This window comes from Gymnoscopelus braueri (genome assembly GCF_963280865.1).
Source record: "Gymnoscopelus braueri genome assembly, chromosome: 13".
NCBI classification, from domain to species: domain Eukaryota; kingdom Metazoa; phylum Chordata; class Actinopteri; order Myctophiformes; family Myctophidae; genus Gymnoscopelus; species Gymnoscopelus braueri.
The window spans coordinates 37,043,613-37,055,861 of record NC_137615.1 but is presented as its reverse complement, the minus strand read 5'-3'; the positions used below and the strand labels follow the sequence as shown (position 1 = coordinate 37,055,861).

The 12,249-nt window shown below is 42.2% G+C and overlaps 1 protein-coding gene across 1 annotated transcript in view; it reads left to right on the top strand.

The window, feature by feature from the left end:
• The first annotated feature begins 1,400 nt into the window (after positions 1-1,400).
• Positions 1,401-12,249, top strand: part of ntn1b (netrin 1b) — a 57,972-nt gene continuing 47,123 nt past the window's right edge. Inside the window, exons 1-2 of the mRNA XM_080446402.1 lie at positions 1,401-1,625; positions 1,850-2,898. Of these exons, the coding sequence (XP_080302528.1) occupies positions 1,881-2,898 (1,018 nt within the window). The 5' untranslated portion in view covers positions 1,401-1,625; positions 1,850-1,880. The remainder of the gene's footprint in view (positions 1,626-1,849; positions 2,899-12,249) is intronic.

Here is a 12,249-nt window from a genome sequence, read left to right as displayed (position 1 = left end):
ACATAAGTAAAACAAATATATATTTTTTTACTTTACTGGAGTATTTCCAATTTTCAATACTTTTACTTATACTCCACTACATCTCAAAGGCAAATATTGTACTTTTACTCCACTACAATTCTTTGAAATCTTTAGTTACTAGTTACTTTGTAGATTTTGATTATTATTACAAAACCACTTCAGACCTATATACGTTGGCAATTTGAAAATAGCCGATCTACAAGTTCACAACGCCTTGCAAAAGCTTGTAGATCTGCTATTTTCAAAGGAATTTGATACATTTTATACATTTGAAAACGTCTGAAATGGGTAATTATTGTTAATTTGATGCCTATACTTTTGTACTTTTACCTAAGTACATTTTGAATTCCGGACTTTTACTTGTAACAGAGTATTTCTACATTACAGTATTGATACTTTTACTTAAGTAAAACATTTGAGTACTTTTTCCACCACTGAATTGATGGAAGATGCATTAGATTATAGTGTTTGTTTCTCTCCAGGCCCTGGTGAAGGCACAATGGTGTCTATCGACCTGCATGTGTGATTAGGTGCTGCAAACAGCTGTGCTGTACAAGCATTAATAGCATGCACGACTGATTGATTGATTGATTGATTGATTGATTGATTGATTGATTGATTGATTGATTGATTGATTGATTGATTGATTGATTGATTGATTGATGTACTTTATTTAGTAGGACATGAGAACAGCAGTACATGGAAGTACAAATTCACAATACAAGGTCGGGTCGCCTCAAGTTGTTGCCAAACTTTTCTCATGAGACAGTGTTACAGAACTGTTAAAGTGAGACGAATTCATTTCATTTACCACATTTATGAATTTAAAGACTATTCTGAGTAGGCCTCGGTCAATCTAACGTGCTGTTTGTTCTATGGCAATAAATAATAATAGCTTAGGCCTAGTGCTATTTTTTGGCTGCAACAACGCCGCAATGACGTTGAACTGGAGGTCAAATTCATTCACATACTGTGTAAGCACTAAGCAGTATGACTAATGCTAGTAGTGGTATGTATAGGAGTTTATTATAGCCTCTATATTTTTTTTCACAATTGTGTTGGCGTTTGTAGAATATCTGTAGACCTACATTAAAGGGACATTTCACTTTCAAAGATGTTTGAAAGTGAAATACCCCTATAAAGCTAAATGCTTAAATGTGTAAATGTTTGGCGTAACTAAAGGATTTAAATTGTGTTGCCTTTGCTTTGATGCTTTGCAAGTTTCCATTTTTATAATACGCGCAATATCAACAATTGACCAGCAGATGTCGCTGTCCTCTGCCAACACCGAGCGTCTGCGCAGCCTAACCTCATCTCTTGTGGAGAGCTGGACCCCTCTTACTATTCCAACAGTGAGCGCGCCAGAGAGGGAATGGGACAGAAACAGATAGAGGTGGACAGAGGTGTGACTGAGAGGAAGACAGACACAAGGAGACTCAGAGCCAGCTGATCATTTGCCATAAACTTATTTATGTTTATGTTTGGATTTCAAAAGGGGGGGAAAAGCCGAACTGGCAGTATTTTTCGTGCGTAAAACGGGATAAGTTGTCCTCCAAATTTTTTAGGAGTTCTGCTACACCTTTAAGCTGAAAAGATATTTCGAGGTAGTGACCCCTGGAGCTTTCGTTGCCTCATAATAATGTCTCCTTTATTTAGCCTATTAGGTCTCGTGCGTATCCGTGCGTCTGGCTTTTCGTTATCCATTAATGAGTTACTTTGCCTTGGATTTGTCTTAAATGTTATGATCACTCATAATTTAAATGAATGATACCGATCCTAATTGACTTTTCTCTTTTCTCTTCCCCCCTCCCTCTCAATTAAATTTCAGGGCAAGAGTCACTGCAGGAGCGCGGATTACAATGATACGGATTTTGGAAGTTTGGGTCACCTTGGTGACAGTTTCTTTGCTGACCAGCGTGGTTCTCGGTGGAGGATACGGGCTGAGCATGTTCGCCGCGCAATCCTCGCCGCCGGACCCGTGCTACGACGAGAACGGGAACTCGCGGCGATGCATCCCCGACTTCGTCAACTCCGCGTTCGGTAAGGACGTGCGCGTCTCCAGCACCTGCGGGAGCCCCGCCGCCAGGTACTGCGTGGTGGCCGAGAAGGGCGAGGAGAGGACGAGGGACTGTCACACGTGCGACGCCGCCGACCCCAAGAAGTGTCACCCGCCGACTTATTTGACAGACCTCAACAACCCGCACAACCTCACCTGTTGGCAGTCCGAAAACTACATGCAGTATCCGCAGAACGTCACCCTCACGCTGTCGCTGGGGAAAAAGTTCGAGGTCACGTACGTGAGCCTGCAGTTTTGTTCGCCGCGACCCGAATCGATGGCTATATACAAGTCCATGGACTACGGGAAGTCGTGGGTCCCCTTCCAGTTCTATTCCACCCAGTGCAAGAAGATGCACAACAGGCAGAACAAGGCGACGATCACCAAGCAGAACGAGCAGGAGGCGATCTGCACGGACTCGCACACGGACATGCACCCTCTTACGGGCGGCCTCATCGCCTTCAGCACCCTGGACGGGAGACCGTCGGCGCACGACTTCGACAACTCGCCCGTCCTCCAGGACTGGGTGACGGCCACCGACATCAAGGTGGCGTTCAGCCGCCTGCACACGTTCGGCGACGAGAACGAGGACGACTCGGAGCTGGCGCGCGACTCCTACTTCTACGCGGTGTCGGACCTGCAGGTCGGCGGACGGTGCAAGTGCAACGGCCACGCGTCCAAGTGCGTGAAGGACCGAGACGGGAGTCTGGTGTGCGAGTGCAAGCACAACACCGCGGGGCCGGAGTGCGACAGGTGCAAGCCGTTCCATTACGACCGGCCCTGGCAGCGGGCGACGGCCAGAGAGGCAAACGAATGCGTTGGTGAGGCAACATATACTTTTTATTTTTTTAAATGTAAATGTTTTCCACATGATATTCTATTTTGAACTTAGAGAGTGTGTACACAACGCATGTCATTAATTTTTTTTTTTTTTTTATGAGTTGAAAACAAATTCAAAAACATTGCAACAAGAATTTCATGAATAAAAAAAAAATATATCAAACGAATTCCCTAAATTTAATGTTTAAGAAGTAGTGAAAATAGCAGATCTGCGGCGCAAAGTGATGGGTTGTGACTGCTCACAAGTTGTGAGCTTGTAGATCTGCTATTCTACCTCGGGTTTCCGGGCAAACGTCTAATTTCTCTTTTGGGTCTTGAGCTAATACGTTTGAGAACCACTGGTGTAGCCTACAATAACCAAACTATTCACGCTCAGAGTTACAAATGGATACTGATCATATTTTACTGTGTATTTGAATTAATGTTGTTGTTCGAAGATCACATTTTTACAGTCGAAGTAGGCCTACCTAATTTCATTTGATGCTCCGAGTCCCAGCTCTGCTCAGTCATATTGCCATTACGCACAAACAGGCCCAGTTGCGCGCAGTAGTCGTCATTGCAAAAATGTTATACATTAACATATATTTTTGCTCCAGTCCACACATGTTATATTTCTTATATGAATGAAAAATGTATCTTCAATTTGTTAACAGGGGCTGGGTTTTCTTGTATTTTGCAGTGCATCAAAGTGGCGTTGTTTTAGAAATCTATAGATTATAGCCTATAGTTTACAATCAGGTTAAATTATTTATTAAACAAAACAAATGTGAATTTGAGTGTAAATCATTATCTAAAGGGTTGAATTTAAGGATGGGAACCGCCGGGATCATGGCCTTGAATTTCCAAGCATTATCCCTCACAATATAAAAAAATTGAATAAATAACAATAATTACCTTGGCTTTTAAATGCAATGAAACTATTAATGCAGAAATTAAAACATTTAATTATTCATTTAATTATACATACATGGTATTTCAACCTATCATTAAAAGCTTTCATTTGCAGCGAAAAACACACCTATGTCACAATATCTTAGATATATTAGGGCTACAAATTGGTAAATTCTGGTTTAAAAATAAATGCATAGATACTTTGTTACTTGTTATGTAGTTCGGAAGGGATTTGTTAAAGGTTATACATGGAACCTATTATCTACATTGTTTTGAAAACATTCGCCTCTTTGAGAATGATATAATAATGATGTAGCCTACAGCTATGCCATGACTAAATTAAAATGATGTAATTTCCCTATTGTAAGAAGCTATTTTATTGACAACAGCATTTAATTCCTATCCATTCCCTTTTTCCACATTCACGTTATGTTGAATGCTGATTTTTATCTTGCACATCCAGAAAAAAAAACTAAAAAAATAAAAGAAAGGGCAGGAAGTTATTTCAACAAACAAGTGCGGGTGCCTGAGTGCGTAATTGCATTTTGACCAGTGTTTCCGACTGTATAGTGGTTCAATAGGAAGGAAACATTGCAGCTGCACAGATAGACGGCAGGGGCGTGTTGTGTTTCCCTAAGCAGGTGCTTTTATCAGATTGGATGGGCGATTAAGGCGGGTTTATTGACATTTTTGGCACGTTGAGTATAAACTGCCACTTTGGACCAAGTAAGCTATTCAAAGGGGTGGACAAAACATGAGGTAATTGGAACCCTGTTCTAAGTTTGTATTCTATCAGCAGAGTTTATTTGCTGCATAGCTTATTTATTTTCAACAGAGCTGGGTGGCTTGTATTAACACAGCCACAGATCAAGCCCCTGAGCTACAGTGAACCTAAAGTGGGAAAAGCAACAAGTTCCGACACTGCCATGGTTTGCTCAACGACACGGAACAAGTGAACAACTTGTTCTCCTTGCCCTCCGCTTTTCGCCTCTGCAAGGCCAGCATGTTGAGTGTATTTTACTGAAACAAAAGGTTGTCACTTGTGGCATCCATCACGCTGTCAGCGAGAGGCCCCTTTCACCACCTCGCTTTTTATTGTGAGCAGTGTCATCAGATAAAGCTTCGGAAAAGCCAAAATAAGCACGCTGTCCAAGGGAAGGGAGGAGAACAATAAGGGTGGCCCGACACCTTATTGTGAAAGACGTCTCAGGGGAGGAGTTGTGTCCATTGAGCTACAGAGGGAATTCAGGCCAGGGTAGCTGGTGTAAGCAATCCCTCTTGATCTGTCCATGTTGGTCTCTGACTTTGTACTGGTTCTCTGATGGTTAAACTTAAGCCCTTAGTAAACGTGTCCGGGGTCAGCGCTGTACTTGGTCTGCTCTTTTTTCCCTCTACACCAAATCTCTTGGCTGAAAATAGCCGATCTACAAGCTCACAATGTGTTGCAAATCTTCCACCCAGAATAGGGATGCTATAGGGTTCAAGTGGTTAATTTACACTTTGTCCTATGATAAAGTGTAAATTAGACTTGAGACAATGAGACGAGGTTAGAGAAAAGGAGTGAGGTATGGTTATGGGAGAGTAGTTGCTACCAGTGACTGGCGGCAAGCGAGCAGGACTAAGTCAATTTCCCATGTCCTTGCATGCGGGGTTGCCATTACATTTTGTAGAAAAGTATTTATATTGGCAGCGGTAACCCACGTTTTGCATTCCCATCAACTGGTGTCGCGTGAAATGCAAATCCCCGCCATAAGACCTGCAACCTGTTCTGCATTTTTATGAAATGTACTCTCCTTTGTTAAAGAATGTTCCATGATGGTATTTGACCATGTGCCACCAGATCATTTACTTAAAGGCACATATTATTAGATTTGAAAAAGACACACACGCACGTATATGCACACACGCACACGCACACGCACACACACACACACACACACACACACACACACACACACACACACACACACACACACACACACACACACACACACACACACACACACACACACACACCCACACACACACACACACACACACACACACACACACACACACACACACACACACACACACACACACACACACACACACACACACAGTGACACGCCAGGCTCTCCCTGTCCTACTTTAAGTCTGGGTATCCCAGGCAGCTGCTTCATATTCAGTGTGTGCACAGCGTAGCGTTGACCCCTGACAGTCAGGGCTGCGTTCCTCCCTGGCCTGACTGATGGGCTGTGAAGGGAACTGTGGGAAAAGCCTCCCTGCCAAGTGGGTTTTGAGGCAACTTGAAAATGGTAGCCTTAGTCACTCATACGTGTAATTTTGCACTTGTTCAATTTCAACTTTGTTTTTGCTGTCCCGCTGCCACGCAATGTTCTGTTTTATAATGGCGGAGGTCAAAACGAGCTTCATTTCCTTGTGCTGTACCTTTTCATAAGCGTTCGCCTCGCACCTTCATGCTCTGTGCCTGAACAGTCATGTCTTCTCCGGGATAGAGTATTTTCTATTGGTTTGGGTGTATTTTGGTAAGGAAAATAGAGGGATTTTCAGCTTGTAATTTCAGCATGACATCCTGCGCTGAGGCTTTAAAACGTCTGTGCAACTCATTGTGCATGAGTTTTCTGACACCAGGTCAGTGAGTGTAACTCTCACCCTATTAGACCGCATGGTTTTTATCTTAGATTTTTATCAGTGTGTTCTCTGCTCTGCTGAAAGCGTTTGGCAGCTTTTGAACACACACATGCACGTCTTTCTTGGTTACGTCTGACACGTCTGCCACCCACAAGGCAGCTGAATTGGGATATGATTGTATCAGTTGCCTACTGGCTCTCCTCCCAGCCCAACCAGCACGTACTGGTAGCTGAGCTCTAAAAATAGTGGTCATTCTGAATGCATGCTCACAACATCCACAAGGCTTCTTTGATGTATTAGTGGAGATATGAGAGAAAGGACAGCTTCAATTTTTATGCCAAAATCACTATGGACCTGTCTTACAGGTTGATTTTTACACTCTTGAGTTAAATTCACACACTGGATTTGACTGTGTAGCTGTTTCAGTTCAGTTTGACCAATTATTTAAAGGCTAAGCACTGATAACAGTAATGTATATTACCAAATGGACCCTTACGGATTGGTGTCCCAGTCCAATGACCTAATGTATGTCAAATTGGGGTCCTTGACATTAAAAAGGTTGACAATCACTGAGCTATATCCACTATATCCACAGCATTACAACATACCGTATTGCTACAGTATGTTTGTTTGTTGTTATTCAGTTGGGTCATTGGCTGCCTGAGATCCTCTTGAGAAAGCAGATTCGGCTCGCTGTTGAGCTGAGTGTATCCTCTGTGTTGGACTGGTCTTTCTCCATGTGGCTGACTGGGACCATTGACGCTGTTTCTGCTGACTGTGGCTGGGCCGCCTCGTATCCCCTGAGCTGCCAGGTCGGACCAGACTGGTCTGTTCACCATCTGGGTCTCATTTCAGTTGCACCGTAGCGGCCCACCATGTGACGGCACAAAACAATGTCTCAGACGCATGATGTCATAGGTATTCTCACAACTCGCACTTTCTCTCTCATTCCTCTCTACCTCAGGTCTTTTAATTTAACCCCCCACCCTCTCTCTCTCTCTCTCTCTGTCTCTCTCTCTCGCCATTCTTCTCTCTCTGTTTCTCCTGTCCATCAAAGTCTTCCCCCTCCAGGGAAGTTGGTTTGCAGCCTGGGACATTTTGTGGCTTTCGATTTTTCATGATAGTCATAGTCAGAGGATGTTATTATAATTTCTGGGCTTGTTTTTCGTTACAATGATTTCTGTTCTTGGTATGTTTTCATGGTTAACGGCATTACCATAACATATTCAATATGTAATAAAGAAAACACAAAACATTTCAGATTAGCAACTGCAACATTATTATTACTATTACTATTACTATTACTATTACTATTACTATTACTATTACTATTACTATTACTATTACTATTACTATTACTATTGCTATTACTATTGCTATTACTATTACTATTACTATTACTACTACTATTCATATTATTGGATGTTCTGTCAAGCTGTGTGATCAGTGTGAATAGATATAATGGAAAGGAGAAAAAAAGCCAAAAGAATTGACTGACATTCAGTGGTGAACCTTCACAGAGCACACAGAGCCTAAATGCTGTATGGACAGAAAATATACGTATCTCAGACAGGACCATGTTATTGAATAAGAAACAAAAGTGACCGACAAGAGAAAACAATAATTGTGGTGTGTTTTACTGTACTGTACTCAGCTCTTAAGCCACAGAAGGGCATTAGGATAAAACTAATACAATCTCTTTGAATCTTTGGAAGTATTATTGTGTCATATCACATTATCACAATAGAACAATTGGGATTCAAGTATAAAATTGGCAAATCTGCTGTTTTTCAGCCCGTGAGTAGCAGAGTTCCATTTAGATGCACTGACCAGGTTAACTATCATTCAGGGATCTCTGCTGTGAATGAATGGAAAATGTCATTTGTCTAACCTGGGAGTCCAGAGGAGATAATGAGCAGTAAGTAGATACACAGTTGTGTGTTTTTTGCAATGTAAACGAGTCAAGACAAGTAGTGTACAGTACATAGAGTACCTACTGTATACTGATATAGCCATATGTAAATGATCTGTAAACAAACAATATACAATGGCTATAACAAATTATTAACCCCTTTGACTATGGCATGCATTCATTTATTTTCTTATGCAGAATAATTTGTTCTGTCATCATGAAAAGGAAACTGTCAAAATCCCAAACCTAGAAATGGACAGATCCAACACTCTCTTTCTCCAAGACAATAAATCAGAGACTGACTTTTTGACAGAAAAGTTTCTGGTTAACAACTGTTAGCACTACAAACCCGGAGCTCGTTTTGGATGGAGAAGATCAAACAAACACCGTAGTCCATGCAGCCTCCAGTCCAAAGCATTGATTACTAGCAGAGAGACTTGTGTCTCTTGATGACATCATAGAATAAAGTTTTGTTTTTGTTAAAGCTGCAATCCATAGCTTTCATGTCCTACCCGGAATTCAAACTCCAGTCCCCCACACAAACTGTTGAGCTGTCACTGAGCTCTCGTTTGGGAAGGCGAGATATTTCCCTTTGAATTTCATGCAATACTTGTCAACCTGTAGTGGTCCTACCCGACCACAGGATCTAAATGTCTCAATAGAAGAGCAAGAGAGCGTGCACCTCCAACCACTGCAGTTGTGCTGCTCATACTCTACCATGTAGATTGGTTAAAATAACATTTAATTCACAAAAAAAATCATAGCAATATGAGCTTTTGTGTTCATTCTGTTTTAGGTTGAAGTTTTGAATTGATTCAGATTCAGTCACACATGAATGTGACTGATCAATGTTAGCTCAAGGTCAAGGTTCAAGGTTCTCTTGTGTACAGGACAGGTACATAAGAGTAAAACTTATTTTTGTTTGGCTTCCTTCAGACAATGCAGCAGCATACTGTAGGTAATAACAATAATAATGATAAAATCGTAAAAAGATTTAAAGAAAAGAAAGACAGTGCAAAACAAAGAATAAAAAGAGTGCATCATCATGTACATGTGCATATAATCTTGGTATATTGTATACACCAACAGCATTTTTCCCCCAGTAGCTGCCACCTAACTTTGTGTAAACAACTTCACAGTATACTGTATTCTATATACAGCAGATTAGGTCGGTGCAGTTCAAGCATAATAGTGCAAGAAAAGGACGGAGAGGTGTGACAGATGGGGGTGGGGGGTAGCGTTTCCCTTTGCCCTGGTTCGTTCTAGTTCTTGTCAGTTCATTCATTTACCTGATTGTACGGGGAAAGAAGCTTTTTATTTTCTCACAAATGCGCAGTATTTGCCTCTGTTCTGGCAGGCTAACGGGCAGCATACTTTTAGCTTTGACTAATGATAAAACAGGCCTTCGACACTGCATCTATCACAAATGTAAAGCATAATCTTAGCTCCATATGGGCCTATATTCTCATTGCCTAGGGTCTCTTCTGGTCATATAGGCCCACTACGACTCTGGTGCGAGGTTTCTCTGTATACAAGGAGACCATAAAACAAAGGGATGTATTTGAGGGATCTGAAAAACCCATGCTCTGGTAGAATTCAGTGTCCTCTGGGTACACACAGTGCATGTTTTGAGGATTTTGTTTTGCTGAGCTCATAATTTAAGACAGACATGACGGTCGAGCCAAAAAGGTTTCACTCAGGCTTCTAAGAGCACACTGAAAAATGTTGTACTGCTGTGTTGTGGACAGTGGTTTAGAGAGGTGACTCGCAAAGTATCCAAGTGTACGCTAGGTTTGAATTACCCACTTAAACCCTATATATTTCGTCATATGACAAATAGCCAATCTACAAGCTCACAACCCGTCACAATGTGACACGCTGCAAGCTTGTAGATTTGTTCTATTTTAGATTATTTAGAGATTTATTTTGCCTATAGTGACATGCACAAAATAGGGACAATTGATAATTGCTTTCATTAGTCCTGTATTAGTTAGTAGTGTTCAGAGACACAGGAAACCAGGGTCAGAGAGAAGGGACACGTGCGAGACATGATTGAAGTCTGACTCCAACTCGGGTCCTTGCAACTCACAAGGAGCATGCGGTACGTGCACAAACTGGCTGAACCACCAGGAACCCCCTATGTGTTCATGTCATTTTATCATGGGCTGGTTGATATCATCACTGTCATCACTGCTGACTGACTGGTATGGAAGGCATGCAGTTAGATGGCATTGGCAGCTCTTACAGGGATTTGGCTTTAATTATTTGACAAATAATTGCCATACATTCATGTAACAGTAACTTTTTCAATTAAACAGATTAGGACGGCACCCTTTGGGGGATTTTAGTTTTGCTATAATCTGTCTTTGGTATATTATTATATTTAACAATATCCATTCCACATTGACCTCGACCCTCTTGCCAAAATGAGGCAGGCATTGGAAGTGTACCGGAAATGTATTAATTGATCTTATTTACAGTTAATACACAGTGGTTTCTGGAAACATAAGTTGGTGCTTTCCAAAATAACCTCAGTGCTAGGACACTCGCAGTTCTTACAGACCATAGACAGACACTGTAATCACAATGGAGCTATACAGGTGGTGTCTCCAAAAAAGACTACTAAAAGGGATGTTACACATTATGACTTTAACTGCTGGTTTGAACGACTTCTACTGCTGAAGAGAACATCCATTCTACAATATACAGACACCCCTGTTGCTGTGTCATCGTTAGTCATGCGTCACCTGTTTGCCTGGAGGTATTTTGTGTCATGAGGCTACAAGAGCATTAGGGAACCGTCATTCTGTGAGCTACTGTATAACGCAGTGTTTCCCAAACTGGGGTTCGGATCCGCCCAACAAAGATAGGCCTTATCTGTTTTGAGGTAGTCAGAAATGTTAACTTAATTTTCCTAACCATTTCTACATAAGTCCTGGCTTTTATCCACTGTCTCTGCCTGCATGTCGTCAAAGCAATATCAGTCCATCTCGTCATACAGTATCTGTTATCTTGTAACTTTAACATTACATACTGTAGATATACTCCCACATGTAACCTCATTGTAAAGTACTTTAATTACATTGTTAAATTTACAGTAAATAATGTCTGAGAAATGTGTGTGTGTCTGTGTGAGAGCACTTGTGTGTGTGCACGGTGTGTGTGCAGGGGCCCTCAACCTTTGTCAGTTGTGAGAAGGGGGTCTCCACAGAAAAAAGGTTGGGAACCACTAGTGTAACACAGTGACATGCTCTCATCTGATACGCTTGACTGCTGTGTCATTTGAGGTTTTGTTTATCAAGGATACAGATGGCGTATTGCTGCGCACCATGTGTGTTTGGAGAAAGGATAGAAACAAACATCACATATACTTGTTAAACATTCCACCCAGCCGGTAGTTGGTTAATTTCTGCGTTTACTGAAGGCTTTTTCCTTGTTGTTAATGTTGACAGTGTTGAATAATAACAACAGAGATGTTTGTCGATATATGTGGGTGCCCAACTGGGTACCATGTCTGTAAACATAATTTTAACCTCCGCCACCCCATGGCTGACTGAGGCTTCCAGTTTGGCAAGCGGACCACCTAGGGTGATTGTGAGCGCACTGGAGCCCCTGCAAGCCGCTCGCTGGAGCAGGACGGCCTGGCAATGATTAATGGGATCGGGAGAATGACACACTCCACAGCTCGGCTCCAGACCCCCAGCCAGCTCCCCTGCTGTGCTGCCTCTCCTACGCCCCCACACGCGCGCGCGCGCGCGCGCATACACACGCGCGCACACACACACACACACACACACACACACACACACACACACACACACACACACACACACACACACACACACACACACACACACACACACACACACACACACACACACACACACACACACAC